Source organism: Anthonomus grandis, chromosome 17, assembly GCF_022605725.1.
Source record: "Anthonomus grandis grandis chromosome 17, icAntGran1.3, whole genome shotgun sequence".
Classification (NCBI taxonomy): Eukaryota; Metazoa; Arthropoda; class Insecta; order Coleoptera; family Curculionidae; genus Anthonomus; species Anthonomus grandis.
Genome location: NC_065562.1, coordinates 7,912,632 through 7,934,436, shown reverse-complemented (window position 1 = coordinate 7,934,436; position 21,805 = coordinate 7,912,632). Strand labels below are relative to the sequence as shown.

At 33.9% G+C, this 21,805-nt stretch overlaps 2 protein-coding genes across 2 annotated transcripts in view; both read right to left on the bottom strand.

The window, feature by feature from the left end:
- The window catches only part of LOC126746611 (rho GTPase-activating protein 100F), a 358,577-nt gene that overhangs the window by 259,194 nt on the left and 77,578 nt on the right, over window positions 1-21,805 (bottom strand).
- Window positions 1,315-2,795, bottom strand: LOC126746610 (putative nuclease HARBI1). Its single transcript, XM_050454927.1, has 2 exons — window positions 2,127-2,795; window positions 1,315-2,032 (listed from the first exon to the last, which is right to left on the bottom strand). The coding sequence occupies exons 1-2, from the start codon at window positions 2,617-2,619 to the stop codon at window positions 1,614-1,616; spliced, it is 912 nt and encodes a 303-aa protein (XP_050310884.1). The 5' UTR covers window positions 2,620-2,795; the 3' UTR covers window positions 1,315-1,613.

Genomic DNA, 21,805 nt, shown 5'->3' with positions numbered 1-21,805 from the left:
TTTAAATGTGGTTACAAATTTTGAGGCATCTTTTCGTCTTCAAGATTGTAAAAAATGCCACACAAATCGTCAAGAACCACAGATAAGTGGATAGAGGTATACTTACAGTTAAAGCTATATGATGTAAATATAAATATATACAAGATACAGACTTGTTGTGTAACTATATACATGTAGTATGTAAAATTACAACATTTTAATAATTGTCAATGCAATAATAATTGTGATTATTTGGTTTGAGGCATTTTCCAAATGGAAAAGCAAAGTTAAAGTAAAGGCTCAAACCATAAAATTGGCCATGAACAGGACAGGTGGAGGAGGTCCAGTACCTCAACTGACTCCCATCGAAGAAAAGTTAATGGGTTTAATTGGATGGTCAGCTGTAGAAGGAGATGCTACAGAGGAGTTAGGATTAGTGGTAAAGTATTAATTTGTGAAACATAATGTTTGTTTTATCATGTAAAAAACTAAGAGTTCATAAATTGCTATTTTTATTACTCCTTAGTGTAATTAAATTACAGACCCAAGAAAGCATGGAAAAAAAAGGTAATACTAGAAAAGCCTCGGGAACAGCAATTGCAAGTACATCTACCACAGCACCACAATCCACACAAGTTAACGAAAATATAGAAGCTCAGATATGTGAACTACCTCCTTTGGTAGCAATTGGCAGTGAAGAAACTCACTCACAGAAAAATTGTATAAAACGAAAGTTTATAGGAAAGATAAATAAACAAAATAAAATTAGCAAAATAGCTATGAAGAATGATAATAAAACACTCTTAATGATGCATGAGGAGACTCTAAAAGTACTAAAAGAAATTAATGAAAATCTTGCAATAATGGCAAAAAATTCTGGGAATTCAAAATGCTGCTGTAAATGCCAATCTAATTAAATACAGCATTTTGATTTTATTTATGATAATATGTATATTTAATAATCCATTTACTTTAAGTTACACTGTATAAATATATATGTATTTAAGTTCCTTTTATAAACATGAGTTCCTATTTTTGTTAAGAATTAATATTTTTGTTGTGGATGATCCTTATTTAATAAAAGTGTTTTTAATATTATTTTTCTTGATTTTTTCCTGGTTCACTCTCATAATTCCTATTGATACCAGAAACAGTTTCTTTTCTAAGGCGTTTGAAATATCAATACAAAAAAACAAAAAAGGGCTTCTTTAGTAATATTTTATTAACAAGTAAATATAATTTACAAAAAGCATAATTATTAGAATATAAATATTTTAAAATTATACAAAATGAGACATCCCAAATCTTGGTAAATATATAGCACACATTTAAATAAATTACCTCTTGGATTGTTCTCAATTTAAAAAAAAAAAACGTTTATAAATGATTTATTATCTGAATAAGGAACCATTGTATGCATTTTTGAAGTTAAATATTTATAAACTATGCCTACATAATCAAAAAGTTAACGAACTAATGTGCTTAGTCAATTTTAAAATGAGAACATCTTGGGTATAAGCTATTGAATCATTTAATTAAAGATGATAATGTTTTTCAAAATTACTTCATTTTATCAATTTTTTATTTATATTTAGACATCTGAAAATTCAGACGCCCATGTTTTAAGTTCCTATTCAAACATTTGTGAAGTATCTCTGGACAATTTGTTGCCTTACTTGCCTCCCTTGGTTTAAGTCTGGGTTTTGAATATGAGCTTGTATGTTATTGTCTGGGTCTTCATTATCGTCATTTTGATTTAGGTCTTCATCAAACTCTAGGCCTGCATCTATGCATATGTTATGTAATACAGCACAGGCATTTACAATTACTCCCACTTTCTGAGGACTGTATCTTAACTTTCTCTCTCCTGACAGGCATCTAAAAATACCTTTCAATCGACCGTTACACCTCTCAATAATACTTCTGGTAATTTTGTGAGATTGATTATAACGACCTTCTGGTGTATTTGGGGGAGGATTGTTATCAAATGGAGTCATTAGCCATGGTTCAAGTGGGTACCCTGAATCTCCTATTAACCAAGTGTTTCTTTCGCCTGTAACAAATTGAAAAGTTGTAGTGCTGTATTTAGTATGTACAAAAACATTTAATGTATAACAAGTCAAAATTAAACAAATTAAATTACCTACCCCTATTATATTCATTTTGCAAGAACTGCTTTATTTGAGAGCTTCTCCATATATAAGCATCATTTGTAGATCCCGGAAACCTTGCATTGATATTAAGGATTTTTAAGTTGTAGCTACAAATAATCTGCACATTTTTGGAATGAAAACCTTTGCGGTTTACATAATTGTGCTCCTCCAAAGCTGGTGACAAAATTGATATATGGGTACAATCTATGCACCCAACTATTCCTGGAAATCCTCCCTTTTCTGAGAAACCTCTTTTGATATCCATTTTCTGAATATTTTGTAATGGGAACTGAATGCATATGGGGCCTAAATGGATGACAATTAAGTTTGAAACCTCGGATATACATCTACTGACTACTTGCTGACTTGTTGACAATATCCATTCCTCGCCCACCCCTCTTTGATAATTACCAGTTGCTAAGAACCTTACTGCAATCAATATCGTAACTTCCCTTGGCACTCTAGTTCTTCTTTGCTGGTTTTCCATATGGGGTAGTAGAATATTAAACAAATATGCCACAAGATCTTTATTTAATCGAAATAACTCTTGAAATCGCCGATCAGGTAGCGAAAAGGGATCACTATTAGCTCTGAACACCCTTTTTTGTAAATTATATCTATAAATTCGTCCGCGATTTTCTTCATTGTTTATTAAATACCTTTGCACAGGTAACATTTTAAATAAGGAAAAACTCTATAGGGAATGAGCCACAAAAACAAAACAAAAAATGTCAATATTGTCAATTTCTACTTCTTTCTTCTTTATTCACGAGTGGATCTTACCGAGTTGCCTAATGTTTTTAGAATCGGTAATATCGGATTCTCTATACCCGAGAAACAACGAAATAAATAAGGAAACCCCTATAGAGTACCAATATATATAGCGATCCTTATCTCTTCCTTTACTTATTCGCTTCTTTTCTCTGAATAAAGAAAATGTATAGAGTCCCGTCCCAGCAGTCGCACTTCAATAAAAATACATTGGCTTGAATAAGCGAGTTCGGTGCATGTGTACTAACGCAGGCGCGGCATATTTGCTTATAGTAGGGATGCCGCTGACACTCGCTACGGTCCACGCGGCTTTTGCCTTGGCTAGAGCCGGACTTAAACATTTTTTTAGATATTATTATTTTGTAAAATAAAAATACCTACATAGAACAAATATTTATTTTTTAATATTAAAGTTCATATAAGGTTCATATACACAGTTCGATAAACAGTGAGCTCGGCATCCGGAAAACATGGCTGCGGCATGGCTAAGGATGCTATTAGTTCGCTTACATTTTCGAGCGGAGTGCGACTGCTGGTTTCTTTATGCTGTGACATTGTCATGTCTGTAAAACCCGCATTAGAATAAATATTTTAAAAATGCCTGGATTTTCGCGTAATATTTTGGGACATTTTGTCGCCAAAGGACGCAACTCCCACGAAAGTCAGATGTTTACTAATCCCGTCCTCGGGCCGGCCGGGGCGGTGCTCTGTCGCAGGCACTCGTACACGCGCGACGTTGCAAAATTTCGCCTCTATGCGGTTTCCTATAAGTAACGAACGAAAACACGATCTGTATATGGAATTCAATTAAAATATGCTCCATTTTGATTGATAGCAATGGCAGCCATGCAACGTGTACCCGATACCGGTGTTATAGATCATTTAGCACTTTAAACAGAGAACAAGAATAATGTAAACGGAAAAATCAAAACTGGGTTCATTTTTATTACATACTTCTGAAGGATTAATTGCATTGAAGGGATCAAATAACACTCGTGGAAATCACAAATCACAAACTACGTTTAAGGTTTTTGTTTCCATGTTACCTATATCTGGATCCAAGTATAGCAAATAACGGGTGAAATAATTTGGCATCTTGCAGAGAATGGAGATATAATTTAATTAATGTGTTATAAATTTCAAGAAAGTTTCATTATTTCCGCTTGAAAAAAATTAATCCTTGATACGAAAATTCGCAATTAATAAAAAAAGAGGATTTTACACATGTGTAACATACAAAAATTTTTTTTAATACCGAAGAAAACATAAAAAATAAAAAATAAAAAAAATGTAAAAGATAAAAAATAATAAGTTACTTTACGCACTTTAATGACTTTACGGTAAAAAAAAACGTCAAAAGATTTATTAAGAAATTATAAATTAAACGTCAAATTACTTTTTACACACTAGTGCGTAAAAAGTGAATCTTTACACACCCTGGGAAATGCGTAAAGTGAGCACTTTTAAACACAAACAACAATTTAGAGCTTATGTTTATATTTAGAAGATCGGCGTTGATTGGCTACACGAATTCTCTGACACTTTGCTTGATTTGATTTGAAACTGATCAGAAGTTTCTGTCAGAAGCCATTATACTCTATTGCGCATGTTTATTTGTCAAAAAGTTGCTCCCTACTGCTGTAAGAACTTTCAAAAAAGACAACAAATGTGGTTAAAGCATGACGTTGCTCCATCCCAGTAGTAGAAAATAATATGACTGAATATTTAAATAACACTTTTCCTGAATGTTGGATTGGACATAGGGGCGCAATTTCCTGGCTCTCCCGCTCACCGGATTTAAATCCTTTGGACTATTGCTTGTAGGGACATAATATAAAGAGTTTGGTGTATGCAAAAAAATCACATACCAGGGCTGAATGTTTCGTAAAATTAATAATATCGTCGACATTTTGAACAAATATTGTAGACATTTATATTCGCAGTAGTATTAATTTTTAATATTTATTTTTAAAAAAGTAATATCTTGGTAAGGCAGCATTTGAGGACCCATGTTCATATAACATTTTCCACTCGAAATTACCTAATGAAATTTTGTACCTTATCTCGCGAGACACCCTGTATAATTATCCACCTACACCACCTAACAGTAGGTAGTGCTCTATCTACAAAAAATAAAAATTGCATTGAACTGTGATTAAGTAAGTTTATACAGTTAAATAAATTTACTTCATCGAGTCAGTAAAGTAGTTTAACCATTTTCTGATAACCGGAAACCCTATTTCCTATTCGGTTACTGGCCTTTTCCTCTTAAACCCTGTCTTATCGCTGAAGTTTTCCCAATCCTTTTATTGTTGATCTATCGGTAAAAGGAAAATTTTCCAATGGCGCTATCAATCGGTTTATAATCCAGTTAAACACTTGCACAGCGATAGCTCGGATCGATCTGTACTCGAAATAAATGGGACGAGAATAGGAAGTTTTGTAAATATGTTAACTTTTTGCCACCGTAACCATATACTGTGAAATACGTAACCGCAAGTTTAACTTTCTACTACTATAAACTTTAAGTTAAGGCTACTTTTATATCCACCATAGATTTTTTAAGTTCTGCCCCTATAAATAACATATTCTTTACCGATATCGAGACCAATTACTCGTTCTTTATTATGTTGACTGTATTTTAAGTTTCTGGTAATTCCTTTTCTGTATATAAGTCTTAATTTATATACGTATAAGAAGTGTGGAGTATACTAAGGTTTTTAAAGACCTCTATAAAAAGTAATCCAACGGAGGCGAATCTGGCGAGCTTGGTGGTCTTGGTAGTCAGGAGCGTCATTTCTCTTTCCAACTCGTGTGTTTGAAAACGGCTAATGTAAATAATTTCATAGTTTAAACACAATTATAACCATACTACTAAGATTTTGTTAAACTCATATTGATAAGAATTTCCTTTCGTTTCTATCATTGATTTTCTTTCCTTTTATGTGGATACACCAGTAAAACATTCGTACTATCTTTAAATATTCAGCAATCAATTGACAAAAGCCCATTGATCAAGATTCTGATGTCAAAGATCTTGCACATTGTCTATATGGTATGGGTACAGCTGCTGTTCTTTAGCTGCTGTTTCAGTAATTTTTGAGTTAGATGGACAAGAATGCCAAGTCAAGTTCGAATGTCAGACTCTATATGCCTTAGCTTGTCTTATGCCAGATTTTCCTGTATGGAGATTCGGAGATTCCTACTATCCAGCACAATTCTTAGCAGAAGGTTACAATTTAAAGTTATCTTAATTTAAGCAGTAACTTAATAGTAGATAATATGAAAAAAAATGGACGTTGATAGCACCTAACAAAACAATTGCAAATCAACAATGTAGAACTAGCAAGGATAGAATAGCCTTAAAGCAACCTATGTATTAGAATTCCCACCTAATTGTACCATCTAAGTAGAAGACCACTTTTCTAAGAAATACCACCTGAGAGAACAAGCCAAATGTCAGAATATTCAGCTGCCTAAACTCAACTTTGAAGCCAACCTGAATCCTAATTTCATAAACCTTTAGCGCTTCAAAATTGATAAGCTAAATTTCGAGAACATTGAGAACACATCCAGCATTATTGACCAGCAGAAAGAACAACTGAACGAAGCCCCACTCATGGAAGGACCTTTTCATATCCAGTCAATCAGCATTTGGATCCTATTAATACAGGGTGTTCCGTTGATCATGTTACAAACTTCTAGGGCAGATAGAAAACCTCAAAAGAAAAACAAAAGTTCATATAAACATGGGTCTGGAAAAGCTTCCTCAGGGAGCTAAAGCTCTTTGAAAATAACCTTTAAAAACTAGTTTTTTTGTTAATAGCTCCGGAACTACTTTAGCTACTGCAACCAATTTTGGGAGGTAAATTATTGTTAGTACGTTTATTCTTTTCAACCTTCTAAATAAAAAAAATATTTACCAGGGGCTTCAGAATCAGGGGGGTATTTGGTAAATTTAGGCCCATTTCTTTAAGACTTTAATTTCTGCCCGTTTGGGCATTAGATTATGATGTTCATTTAAATATGATTGATGGGCATTAGATAGATTATATCCTTTTTACATAAAAAAGGTGCCGCTAGTAAAAGTCGGTAAATATCACCGTTTTTGTGGAAATTGACTAAAACCAAACTAAGATACAGCACCTGAATTAATTATTTTAATAATAATATTAATGCTAATTCATTGCCACTGTCAGTATTTTTTAAATGATATTAATTCCCTTTTTATTACGGTTAAGTAATGGAAGATTACACTTTTGCTGAATACGCCGATATGCTTTTAATTTATGGGGAAGTTCGATGTAATGGTAGAGCTGCTTCTCGACTATATGAAGAGCAGTTTCCCGAAAGGCGAATCCCAGCTCACACACTTTTTGAAAGGGTCAATCAACGGCTCACGGAGACCTCCGTTAAAATAAAACGCCAAGATAATGGCGCGCAAAGGAACATCCGAATCCCAGATTTTGAGGAAGAAGCGCTTCAGCGATTTGAAGATAACCCATCAGTAAGTACTCGAGCAGTAGCTGATGCGATGCATGTAAATCATGTTAGGGTATGGAACGTTGTTAAGGAACAGCTTCTTCGGCCCTACCACCTGCAAAAGGTGCAATCATTAGGACCCAATGATTTAATGCCCCGCGTGAATTTTTGCCAGTGGTTTCTTGACCGGTGTACAGAAGAACCTCAATTTCCAAAATATGTCATTTTTACTGACGAGGCTTTATTTACAAAAGAAGGCATTTTTAATTCTAAGAATAATCATGTGTGAAGTGAGAAAAACCCTTATGGTATTTATTTTAGGAGCTATCAACATAAGTTTTCGGTCAATATGTGGGCCGGCATTGTTGGAGAACGCTTAATTGGTCCAATTATGTTGCCTCCTCGTTTAACGGGAAATATTTATTTAAATTTTTTAAGAAATGTTCTGCCAGAACTATTAGATGATCTGCCCCTAAATATACGACAGAACTTATGGTTACAACACGATGGAGTGCCAGCTCATTTATCACTTATTGTCCGCGAGTTTATAAATGAAAATTTTGGAAGGCGCTTGATTAGAAGCGCGGAGGCCCTGTCACCTGGCCAGCGCGCTCACCAGATTTGACACCCTTAGATTTTTTTCTTTGGGGGCGTATGAAAAGTCTCGTATATGAAACTCCAGTCGAGTCAGAAGAAGACCTGGTGACCAGAATTTCCGCAGCTGCTGAAGTAATCCAAACCACGCCTGATATTTTTAACCACGTCAACCTTAATATGGTGCGTAGATACAATAAATGTATCGATCGTGGCGGCCGGCATCTTGAGTAATTAATATTTTAAGTTTATTTTTGTAATACCAATCTTTAATAAAATTTGTTTACGTTTCTAAAATTGTTAATTTGTTGGTTTTTTATTACACTTTAAATCATTTAAACATTTTATGCCTCAAGGTACTTAAAGTGACAGTTAATTAATTTGAGTACCAATTTAATAAAGTGGCTACCTTAACTTTTTTTAAACATTTATTTTTTATTTACGCCAGATGTTTTTTTAATTGTTTATTAATAATAATGGGTAATTCATTTTTGTATCTCATAACTTGCTTTTCGTCAATTTTCACAAAAACGGTGATATTTACCATTTACCGACTTTTACTAAGAGCACCTTTTTTATGTAAAAAGCATAGGAACATCATAATCTAATGCCCAAACGGGCAGAAATTAAAGTCTTAAAGAAATGGGCCCAAATTTACCAAATACCCCCCTGATTCTGAAGCCCCTGGTAAATATTTTTTTCATTTAGTAGGTTCAAAAGAATAAACGTACTAACAATAATTTACCTCCCAAAATTGGTTGCGGTAGCTAAAGTAGTTCCGGAGCTATTAAAAAAAACTAGTTTTTAAAGGTTATTTTCAAAGAGCTAGCTCCCTGTGAAAGCTTTTCCGGACTCATGTTTATATGAACTTTTGTTTTTCTTTTGACGTTTTCTATCTGCCCTAGAAGTCTGTAACATGATCAACGGAACACCCTGTATATTATTATCCTTAGCTTCATTGGGTACCAAGTCTACGTACAATACTTTAAGATGCCACCTAAACTTCCAGAAGATACCAACCACTCTACTTCTCCAGAAGCCACACACAGTCAGCCTCAAATTGTCATTTAAGTTCAACTGCATCTCCAGACTCACCTCTACGAAAGGAGAAATTACACGCTACTAATCTGTTTATTCAGCTACTTAAAAAACTTATAAACCCTTTTTCATTTATTGATTACTAAGCAAACATCAATAGTATAAAATATATATGTGTTTTTGTTAACAATTCCATTTTTGTTTATATTATCTACTGTTAAGTTAAGTTACTATTAAAGTTAAGTTAATTTTTAGTTGTAACCTTCGTTCTTGAAATAAATAAGTAAAAAAAAAGTTATTTTCGTGTTGTCATTTAACTCCCAGATAAGGGGTACCTTAGTGCCAGGTCATTTGGGACACTAATAAATTTTTCTACTAGCTTGGAGCTCTGCTTATCAATCGTGCTTGTTTTAATGAAGGCTGTGTTATAGTGTCAGCAATTAAGCAAATCGAAGCGAATACTTTATTTTGAAAGATAGTGACAAGTTCTGCTGATCTTAGGGAAAGCTTCCCCAACCTTATCTGTTTACTACCTTGTTTACTATTGCAAACCAAAGTGCTGCTTCCACTCGTCCATTTTGGAAATTAAGGCCCCAAAAATGTACAGTAACTCCTATAAAAAGAGTAAACATTCCTATGCAGGCTCTCATCCGATTGTTATGATTCTGTAGGACAAAAGATTTAATTGAGGCCATTGCCATATATTCTGCGACACTTAACTATGCGAGATAATATTTACCAACCCCAATACTATTTTCTAATTTAAAAAAAATTATAGACTTTAAAGGTCTCCGCATTCCTCAAAGTTCCCTATTCAACTTATTCGTATATATTTAACTTGAACAGGCGTTGGTTAACTGCTTGAGAGAAGAAATATTTAGTTCGGGTTTCTATAGAATTAATTCTATTGAGTGAAAGTGGTAAAGTAATGGCGGCGAACTGAACGTTTTAATTAGAGGCTCTTTAAAATAATGGGTCATTTAAAGTTGCTTTATTGTTTCTTGCCTCTGCAGTGCTGGCACCTTTTATCACCTAATCCAATGGATATATATACTGGCTGTATCAGGTTTATTGTCTGGTCTGAGTTCTCTTTATTGAGTTTAGTTGGTATTTAGAGAGACAAAGCATTACATTAAAGTCAGATTGACAAGATTAATTTTACATTATTATATAGCCAACCCTATTAATATTAACAATAAACTACAAATATTGCATAGATTTTTATGGAAGAGAAAAATTAAGTCGTCGTTCATTAAGTTGTTTTGAATAAAATTCGTCATGGTTGATCTAAAGAAGTCATCCAATGTGATCTTAGAAGGACATGATAAATAATACGTATAATACGTATGGTTTGCGTATGCCGAGACCTACCTACAGCGAGAGACTTTCAAATGCAAACTTGCTAACTTTTGAAAAACGAAACCTTCGTGGTGATTTAATTTTTACATTCAGAATCCTTTATAATTATATGGGCTGTGATTTAAACGAACTATTTGACAGAAATCGGGATATTAGACTTCACGATCACACTTTGAAATAAAAAAAAACAGATGTATAAAACAAAAACAGGTCAAATGTTTTTGCCTAAAAGAGTGTTCGATGTTTGAAATTCGTTACACGTAGATGTCAGAACTGCTCCTTCTGTAAACTGTTTTAAGGATCGTCTGGACAAATTGGACATGTTTAGTGTTTAAATTTGGAAGCTGACATTTGAAGATTTATTAAAATATATTGTAATGCCTACTTAGTTCATAGAGCTATACGTAGTGTAAATTCTTGGCTTTTATTTAATAAAATAAATAATAAATAAATGATAAGAATTTTAATTAAGATCAAGAACCGCTTTTATGGTTGATAAAACGCAAGACAGATGAAAAGGAGGACACGCTGCTCTATTTAATTAAATACAAATGAAATTAAAAAAAAATAGATATAATTAATTCAAAGAATATGAAAGGTTTTTTTAAATCCTGGAAAAGTTTTAGTAATACTAATATGATCAGACAAATTATTAAACATTTTAATAACGGTATTCATAGGACTATCTGGAGATAATCAGACAAAATGAATAAATAATTTATTTGCACTTCTAGTACTCTAATAAATAAAGTCTCCGGAAGAAGACTTTACAAGCACAGTGCGAAATAATAATGATGTTTGAAATGTTTTTCTTTTTAAAGGTTTTAGGATATAACTTTTTAAATAAAAACTACCTAAAAGGGATGCATGAAGCATATAAACTATAGCAGAAGAAAGAAAAAACTAAAAAATAATAAAAAGTTCTTAAGACGAAAGAATTGGCATAATCTCAATTTGGAAAAATTGCTTCAAGACTGTTGCACACCGATTCCACCTGATCATATTAAGACAAATGGGCATCAATAGGAATTTCCAAAAACGTTAAATAAAGGTATAAGAACTTTCCTTTATGAGTAAGATTCTATATAGGATAACCCTGATCGGAGTGAATATATAAAAATATTCAGCGAATGGACAGTCTCATATAGTCTTTACTTATGCAAAGGGTTATATAGGAGGCACTCTTCAACAAAAGAAAACTAGTAAATTATAAACAACAGATAGAGAACGGTGTTCACTTTCATATCTCAACTCATTATACAGGGTGGGGCATAGGAACCAAGTGTTTTTAGGTTGGATAGTACGCGGCCATTGGAAAAGGGAGGGGCGTACACCATGTTCCGATCCGTTTCTTGACTCAAAGCCTTTCCGTTACATGTATGAAGCTTGTATGGTGAAAATCGGAATCGTATGTCGGCCATCTTGCTTGGCAAAATTGACGGGGAGCTGACAGTCAGTTGTTGACATTGACTGATAGAACATCATTTTTCATCGTCATACCATTTGAGTTTGTTTTTCATTCCAATAAATGCAAGCGTGGGTTGAGTTTGGTATTTGTTTTAAGGATGTTATTTTAAATTCATGACTTTTTTTTCTAAAAAGTTCTCTTTTAATATTGAGAGTAATGTTTTGATTGATTTGAGGCAAGCAGTTCCAGGTTTCTGGTAAGAAAATCTGATTTTATTTATTACTATTATGTTTTTGTATTGTCAATCTTTAATCTTTAATAAAATCAAATTCAGTTGATTTCAATGAAGAACTTGATTATTATAAATACATATTACAAAATGTCCGACCTCTCATTTTCTATTCAACAATTACAAATTGATTTAAAATTCTCCTAACAATTTCCTTCATGTAAGAGTATGTATGTATATTTAAATGGTTCTGAGAAATATAGTAATAAAAGATTGTTTTAATTTCCTTCAGTTCATATTACAAGAAAAACATGGAGAGCGATATGCAATGTAAATTTTATTAAGACTTTGAGCTATCGAATTTCTTCTGATCAGTTCTCCACAAATTTTAATAATGCTGATACCGTCATCTGGGGTGAATTCGGACAGTAGGGGAGAATTCGGACATAATGCATTTCTGCGCAAGAATATTCCTGTCGGTAACATTGTTTAGATTTTCACGTCTGTCGACGTTTAGACACGATTAAGTATCCATGGAGTTCATGTATTCACAGTGTAAAAACAATTCAACTTGAGGTGAGTATTCATTTTATGACTTCAAATATTTGTTTATGTTTTGCCTTTTCTCTATACCATAGAAAGAAACTTCTGGTGGGAGAATTAGGAAATATTTAATTGTGCATTTTTCAACAATAGTTGAAAAGTATTATATAAACAACAATTTAGCATAAAAACATTGTGACTTTTGACCTTGGTTTTTTCGTTTAGGGGATTAACTTTAAAATTTGTCACTAGGTGGGGTGAATTCGGACAGCCATGCGACTTAATATGTGAAGAAACTCGGTGTCCAGATTATGAACTATACGCTAGAGACTTTGGAACGGGCCCTAGAGGATGTTCGACGGGGCAGAAGGTCTTTTCGTGATGCTTCAGAAACCTATGATTCCAAAATCAACCATCGGCGATAAGCTAAAAAATAAGCACAGTAAAAAAATAAGGTGGGCAAACTGCACTCTCGGCAGAGGATGAAATATTTTTAGCAGAGGGAATCCAAAAATTTGGTGAATGGGGCTTTCCCCTCACACGATCCGATATACGACATATTGTCAAGAGGTATTTGGATCGTAAAGGAATGAGGATAGCGAAGTTCCGAGATAATATGCCAGGACAAGAGTGGTTTTATTGTTTTTTGAATCGAAACAAGCGTCTAACTGAGCGACTCGCACAAAACATTAAACGTGTCAGAGCAAACGTGAGTAGATAAACTATTGTGGAATATTTTTCGAATTTGAGGGACACGTTGGAGGGAGTGCCAGATACGAACATCGTCAATTACGATGAAACTAACATGAGTGATGACCCGGGTCGTGTTAAAGTGTTGTGTCGTAAAGGCTCAAAACGAGCGGAGAGAATAATGGATTCAAGTAAAAGCAGCATCTCTATCATGATGGCTATTTCTGCATCTGGCCAATTACTACCGCCTACACAGTTTATAAAGCTACACATTTATATCCCATGTGGGTGGAAGGGGGAGTAGAAGGCGCTTTCTACAACCGTACAAGTAGCGGATGGTTCGACGGGCCCACCTTTGAAGACTGGTTTTATAAGATTGCGTTGCCATATTTGAAAAATCTTCAAGGACCAAAAATAATAATAGGCGACAATCTGTCAAGCCATGTGTCTTTACATGTTCTTGAGGAATGTGAAAGATTTAATATAAGATTCGGTCTATTTCCGTTCCACGCACCTTCTTCAACCCTTAGACGTGGCATTTTTTTCCCCATTGAAGAAAAAATTGTGAGCTGCATTAACAGATTGGAAATTACAAAATAAGGGATGTATTCCTAAATCAGAGTTTCCCAGAGTTTTTAAAACCACATTAACTGCCATGGAACCTACAATGCAGCTTGATGGTCATCAAGTCGAGATTTCGAGCATGTGGAATCTTTCCCTTGAATCCGGAGATAGTGTTAAACAAAATTCCAGTTCCAAACGCTCAGGATGATGTTCCTGATAAATGGTCTGAAACGTTCGTTGGCTTACTTCAAGATAAACGATTTACTGAAGAACCGACGCGTAGAAGAGGCAAAAAGCTCAATGTGGCTCCTGGAAAAGCTATACAACATCCAAACAGAAGGATCTCCTCTTCATCATCAGATTCATCATATGAACTAGATCTGTCAAATGAGGATGAAGCCGATGAACGATTTGATGGTGAAAGCGAAAAAGAAAATGAACTTGATGGAGAAAATAATCAAATTGGAAATAATAAGGAAGTCCAGGGTGCTTTTGAGGATCCAAAAGCCGCAATTATAATAACTGACACCTTTGTCATAGTAAAATTAACCAACTTAAAGACAATAAAAAACTATGTCGCCTGTGTCAAGGAAGTTTTGGATCAATGATACAATTATGGTTTATTTTCTGAGAAAGCACGAATCTTCCAAGATGGGAGATTAATGATTATTATACTTACCCCCAAACTAAAGATGAAAGTGTCGTTGAAAGACGTCAACTAACGCTTGTTCTCAGATCTGTAAAAGACGCACGAAGAGTCCGATACCAATTTAAATTTCCGGGTGAATATTTTTTTAGTTAACAAAGGAGTTTGTTTTATTTATTTTGTGAACAAATGCTTTTAAATATATCTTGTTTCTCAATTATTGTGTTTTCCTCATATCCAAAAAAATATATTTTTTCATATTTTTTTGGATATCTAGAGACGTGGAAAACTTTTTATTTTCAATTCTTGTGTTCGACTACACCCCAATGCATGTCAAAATTCGAATATAGGCTAAAAACAATAGGTGTCCAAATTCACCCACACATAGGGGTGAATTCGGACACTATTTAGGTTAAAAAAAATATATTAAGAAATGAGAATTTTTTTTTCTTGAGTGGAATGAATCGACAAAAGACATAAGAAATTTATTTATTTTTTTGAGATTTTTAAAAAAATAAATGTAGCTGCTATTTGGAAAAATACCGGACCATATTTATTTAAACATTTATTTTGTCTTTTTTTCACATGAATCATTTAGTAAATTGATTTATAAGGCTTGCACTGCCTATTTTTTAAATTTTATTTCATGCTCGTATCATACCACTTGAGACTAAGAGACCTGAGCACCCGGAATGGATCAGAATTAATATTTTTCGTACAGCTTGTGTTTTTTTAAGAGATTTTATGTAAACATCTCTCCTTGAATTAAGTTTTTATTAATATTATAATTCCAAGATATGTTGTTGGTTATATAAGAGACCAACAAGTATATACTATGTAAGTGATGTATGTTTATACTAAAAAGTTGTTTTTCTTTTAAAAGAGTTTATTTTGTTTTGTAAATGGATATTTTTTTTTGGTAATACTCTACTATAGATTTTTTAATTAATTTTAAAAATTAATATTTAAATTATAATTTAAATAATTTTAAAACCTGTTTAATTTTTCTTTAGGAAACAGATACAAGTACATATTAAATAAGGGTAATTCCTCCTCTATTGAATCTATGTGGGAATAAAATGAGGATATTATTTACCTAATGGGAATGCCTTTAGATGTATTATGAGAAAATAGCATCAAAATTTTGACAACCTTTTCTAATCTATTTAAGATTAGGGTAGTTCAGTGCTAACAAAATACTTTTAAACATTTTCAGATTAATTCTAATTTATATAATGTTTGTTATAATAAATTATTGTAAGTATATTATGTATATCATTTAAAGTAATTTTTTTTCAGGAAAATTAAATAATAAATGTATTAAAGAAAAACATTGTTTTATTTCCATTTGTCCAATTGGTGATATGTTGTACACTATTGTTAGTACACTGTCGTAGATTATTGCGGTAAATTAACTCACTTAAATATGTAAAATAAAGCTGAAGTCTTATTTTTGTTCAGATCAATATCTGATGCTAACACCTAATCAAAAAGGCTCTTTTCTCTATGAGTAACCTTTTTAATTAGGCGTTTGCTTTAGATGTTACGATTAAATGATAAGATTGTCAGATTAAATGAAATTTGATTTCCCGCCTTAATTTGGCCACGCCTTTCTACCATTTTGATTGGTCCAATTAGGCGCGTCAAACTGTCAAGTTAGTTACAAGAGTTTCCGTTGCCAACAAGCGAAAGGACGCTAGCTGATTTGTCAGAAGAATTTCTATCAGTTTGTATGCAATCCACCACTTCTCTATATATATTTTGTGTTCTGTGGTCGCAACCATGGAGCCGTGGACGTTAGAGCAACGCGTATTCGCTTACGATTGTTTTGTTGAGCGGCTCACACACCTTGATGTATGCTGCGATGCAGGCATCGACTCTTATGTTTCATGAAACTTGCATCAGTTGCATAAGTGCCCACTCAAATCGAAACCTGTTGCGATGCCTGAATCGACTCGATGTTCATGAAACACAAAGACAGTTGGGTGAAGTTATTTTTAAAAACTAGAGTATTATTATTTGCTTGTCGAATAAAATGAGGCACGTTCTGCCAACACCAGTTTTATAAGCAGTAGTTAAAAAAAAGTGAATACGATAATGAGGGAGGCCGTTACTACAGAAGAAAGACTGGCTGTAAGGCTGAGATATTTAGCTACTGGTAATTAGTTAGAAGGAAGTTATGAAGATTTAAAGTTTTCTACTGCGATTTCTCCTCAACTATTAAGCAAAATTATTCCTGAAACGTGTACTGCTATATACGAGGAATTATCAAACGAAGGATACTTAAAGATAAATAAACACAATAAATTATATCTATTTATTTATTTATTATAGACATATTAAAGCACAACTTAAAACTATTGCTTATTAAAATGCAAGAATTCATTAATTTAAAACTGTTGTGGTTCAGTTGTATCATGAAGTTGAAATGAAATAATATCATTTATTGTTTCAAGATTAGTATATTTAGGTGTAATAACTGTATTTAAAGAATTATTATTTTTACGAGATTGACCATTATTATTGGTTTGATGTTGGTATGTATTAAACCCCAGACTTTGTTTAATCGAAACCGTTGTATCTTCATTGAGCTTATTTAATTTGGCATAATAAATAACATCACTCATTAATTTTTCTGCAAAAATAAGTTGATCAGGGGAAAGGGACCTTAGATCAAATGCCATTTTTTTGCCCATAGCATCATATTTATCATCAACATGTGTAGGAAGATTATGATTGTTAGATAAATTATTGTAATTTGCCAAAGTTTTAGTTGCGATATTGAGGAATTACTTTTCTTGGGGAATCTTCTTTTTTTTGTAGTCAGACACGTCAAGAGAGTGCTGCTCATACGTGAAGTACCTACTTGTAGACTGAATGCTTGATAAGTCTGTGTCTGATGAATCATTGAATTCTGTTAACTCTGCATTTCCTTCAGTGTCCTGAAATTAATTATAACTCGTTGATTTTGTTTTAGTTTCCAAAGAGCGAAGAGGAATGGAAATCAATAGCAATCGAATTTAAGGAAAGATGGAACTTTGATACATGCTGTGGTGCGCTAGACGGTAAACACATTAATATAATGAAGCCTCATAATAGTGGTTCATACTATTATAATTATAAAGGCAAATTTAGCATCGTATTGTTAGCAGTTGTTAATGCAAATTACGAATTCATAATGGTTCACACCGGTATTAATGGTCGGATTTCCGATGGAGGGATTTTGCAAGAAACTACATTTTATGAAAAACTGATAAATGACAAATTACATCTGCCGCGTCCTGAAACTCCCAGTGGAACACAATTTAGCTTGCCTTATACTTTTGTAGGAGATGAAGCTTTTCCGCTACTTGAAAACCTAATGAAGCCGTATGCTCAAAAAACCTAACAAAGGAAGAAAGGATATTTAATTATAGATTAAGTCGAGCACGGAGAATCGTAGAAAATGCTTTTGGTATAATGGCTAGCCGGTTTCGTAAATTCCATACAGATATTGCTATTGACATTGAAAAGGTTGATGCTTTAGTTTTAGCATGTTGTGCTCTTCATAACTTCCTTGAACGTAACTTATCTACAACTTATTCGCCAAGATATTCATATGACCAAGAAGATACTGAAACTGGAGAAGTAATACCTGGAGAATGGCGACAAGATAAAAATCCTTTAACACCACTAAAACGGACTCCGAGAGCAGCAACTGCGCGAGCAAAAAAAAAAAGAGATGAATACAAAATATACTTCTAACTAACGGTATATAATACTAACGGCACTGTAGCTTTCCAGGAAAGAAAGTGTGGTTTGACTCAAACTTATTATAACGAAAAACAATAAAGTGTTTTATAAATAAGTTAAAATAAATATAAAATAAAGGACTAGATAAGTTAAAATAGATAAGTGACAATAAATGAAAATCATATCTTTCATTTAGGTCAAGATACATATATAGGAATTCTCATTGAATAGGAATTGACATTCCATTTAAAAAAAGTATACTTTTTGTCGTACCTTGTATATGCAGAATTACCAAACATTTAATTACGGATTTCCCGTGTGCACATATATTTTTTTTTCAATAGGAAATAAAAATGTTACAGGGGGTTGTACTTTTTACGAAGTCACTGGGTACACGATGATTTAAAAAATAAATATCCACATGTTTAACATACCTCGTACTGTGTTTTTTCGGTGCCACTCTCGTCCTCTTCATCTATATTTGACTTGCCTTTTCGAGGCATTTCAGAATCTGCTATGAAACTCAATATATCATAATACCATAAGGATGGCATATAAACTTCATCAGTGCCACTCCCAGATCTAAGAGAGTTTATTACTTTTTTTAATTCTCGTAACTGCATCGCATGGTATGAATTTTTTTAACTACAAAGTCTCTCCTTGCATTTTTTTTCAAGTTCTTCATATGTTTGGTTTCCTATGTTTCTATCTGAATACTCTTTAGCCTTTATATTCCAAAGACACGTATGCAGATGATTAATGTTTATAAACTCCTCCATCATAGAATTTAACACACACAATCAAATAAACAACAAACGAAACTCAATGACGCGGGAAAATAAATAAATATCTTCTCTTTCTTCGCATCGACACAATTCTATACACGCTAAAACTTACATCAGCATCACCGACTCGGCGTCGTGGCTCGCCGACCAAAATGGGATTCCAGACTCTGCATCGCTGCAAGCCGCAACTGATAGCCAAATATGCCAATAGGTGATTCAGTAAAACACACACTGCAACTTGCATCATGGAACATAAGAGTCGATACCTGCATCGCAGCATACATCAAGGTGTGTGGGCGGCATTAGAAGTGGCGAGTCGGTGACTGCAGTTCAACGTAAATTTCTTCGAAGATTCAATATTCATCGAAATGACTCCGTCCCCGCTCGAGACACGATCTTACGTTGGATTTACATATAATCTTCGAACAGGAGGCTCGATAATGAAAAAAAAACCACCTGGCCGCCAGCGTACTGTGCGTACTCAAAAGAACGTTAAAAGGGTTAGACAAGCGGTGCTGCAGAGCCCACACCGCTCTGCTCGTCGTCATTCAGCAGCACTTCAAATCAGCAATCGTACTGTAAGACGGATTTTACATGGCGAATTACATTTTCATCTGTAGAAAATAGCGGTTGTACAGGAATTAAATGTAAGAGATTATCCACAACCCTTTGCCTTTTGCTCAACAAATGCTTCAACTTTATGAACAAATTTGAAAACCTTTCCTTAGTTATGAGTGATGAAGCCTATTTCCACCTTAATGGCGCCGTCGACAGACAAAATTGTCATTACTGGGCTAGCGAAAATCCGCGTGAAATGCATGAAAAAAGAGATCTATTGGAAAGAGTGGAGGCAAATTTTCTAGAACGACTTCAACAGTGCGTCAATGAAAATGGTCATCACATGCCAGATATTATTTTCCGTTCATAAGTATCTTAAAATGCTTTGTTATTACCTATAGTGTGTTACCAATAAAAAATTTTTAGAGTAAAAACTTACAGTTTTATTATTATTTTAAAAACAGTTAGTTACTATGCCCCACCCTGTATATGGTTAATAGATAAATATGTTTTGAGCCAATCTACAGCTGTGTTCTGATACTATAATGCGACACTTAATTTAAAAGCTTAAGGTGGTCTACAGTGTCCAAGGCCTTGGTTAAATCCAAGAAGATTAAAATCGACTAATTATATAAAGAGACCAACTCTGGACTCTTACTGACGAGAAGAAAGAACATTGCAGGCATCTAGCAAGGCGTTTCTTTAAGGAATTTAAAAATTTGGTCAAAAGTTTCATATATTTAAATTGAAAATAAGTTACACGTGGTTCGCCCCTAAAGGAGATATAGAGATATATATATAATAAGACCTGATCAGCAGCTTCTAAAAATCACATCTGTAAAAAACAGCAACATTAAGACGTGCCTACTATGGATAGATTACGGATACTTCGACACTACTTTCAGTTTGTGTGCAGTTAACAATGCGGCGAAGGCTTATAATTTTTAAGAAGCGAAGTATCACCCTTCTTATGAAGAGGTATGACAATGGATGTCTTAAGTTCGTTTGGAAAATCTCGAGACTGAAAGGATAAATAAATAAGATAGGTTAAAGGAAGAAGAAAAATATTAACCCACTCTAACAATAGAGCACAATGAATCTCATTAGCACCACATATTTTTTTGATAGCCATAGATTTAATTATACAAAGAACTTCATTATCAATAAGAGGAAATAGGATATGTACCTGCAAGTTTTCTGTTTCTTTAAGTACAGAGCTTAGAAAAAAACATTAGTGTTTGCAGTATTTAGATTACTATTAGCTGCTATACACTATCATCTATTTATTCATGTTATAAGTAAATAACATTTGAAGATTTTCGCTTGTATGAATGTTTTTATTTTTTAAGGTTTACAGTTAATTTTATGATTTAAACGTTTATAATGCGTGCTTTTGTCTTGCGTCACAAAATAAGTAACTCGATGCGACCTTTTGCACTGTTACCAAGTCTCCCAGGGTTTCGGTGAAGGGAATTGAGCATGCCGCCCGCCTTGAAAATCCTTTGGTTTTAAACATCTTCATTCCCCAGAGACATCAGATTATGGAATGATGCACAGCTTTACTGCAGCACGCTTTAAAGTGGAAGTAGAAGTTCGAACGGTACTATTTTAACTACTCCGTCAGAACCAGGATGAATTTCTTGAACCATCTGCCATCTTAGCGGTGGTAAGCCATCTTCTTTGATCAACACAATGGAGCCTGGCTTTAGTAGCGTAGGGAAGTTTTGTTTCCACTTTGTCCTCTGTTGCAATTCGGAAACATAATCCTTTGACCAGCGTGCCCAGAAATGCTGTATCATTTTTGAAGGCGTTTAAATTTCATCGTTTCAGAAATGGATAAGTAGTTATCGTCAGGAATACTGGTTAATTCTTCTCCAATGAGGAAGTGCGCGGGAGTAAGAGGTTATGGAATTGAAGGATTAGTACTAAGAGGAGAAATGGATCTGGAATTTAGGCATGCTTTTATCTAAGAAAGTATAGTTGAGTAGGCTTTAAAATTTAAGGGAGCACTCGTTTCATCCAGATGCACTACAGCGAGTGGCAAACTAAGGTTAAAGAAGGGTTTCAAGTCCAAATCGGGGATTTGCATCTACTCTGATAGTCAAGCTGCCCTCAAGGTGATCCAGAAACTCAGGGCCAGCTCAGCGCTAGTCCAGGACTGCAGAGACACATTAGAAAAATCTGCAGCACACAGGGAAGTGAGACTGAGGTGGGTCCCAGGGTACCAGGGTTTCGAGGGCAATGAGCGGGCCGACGAGCTGGTAAGACAAGGTT

Excerpts from the sequence above, each read along its gene's own strand:
- LOC126746610 (XM_050454927.1), bottom strand. The coding sequence starts at position 2,619 with ATGGAAAACCAGCAAAGAAGAACTAGAGTGCCAAGGGAAGTTACGATA. Across the intron at positions 2,033-2,126 it reads GCAAAATGAATATAATAGGG|GCGAAAGAAACACTTGGTTA; the intron begins GTAGGTAATTTA and ends AATTTGTTACAG.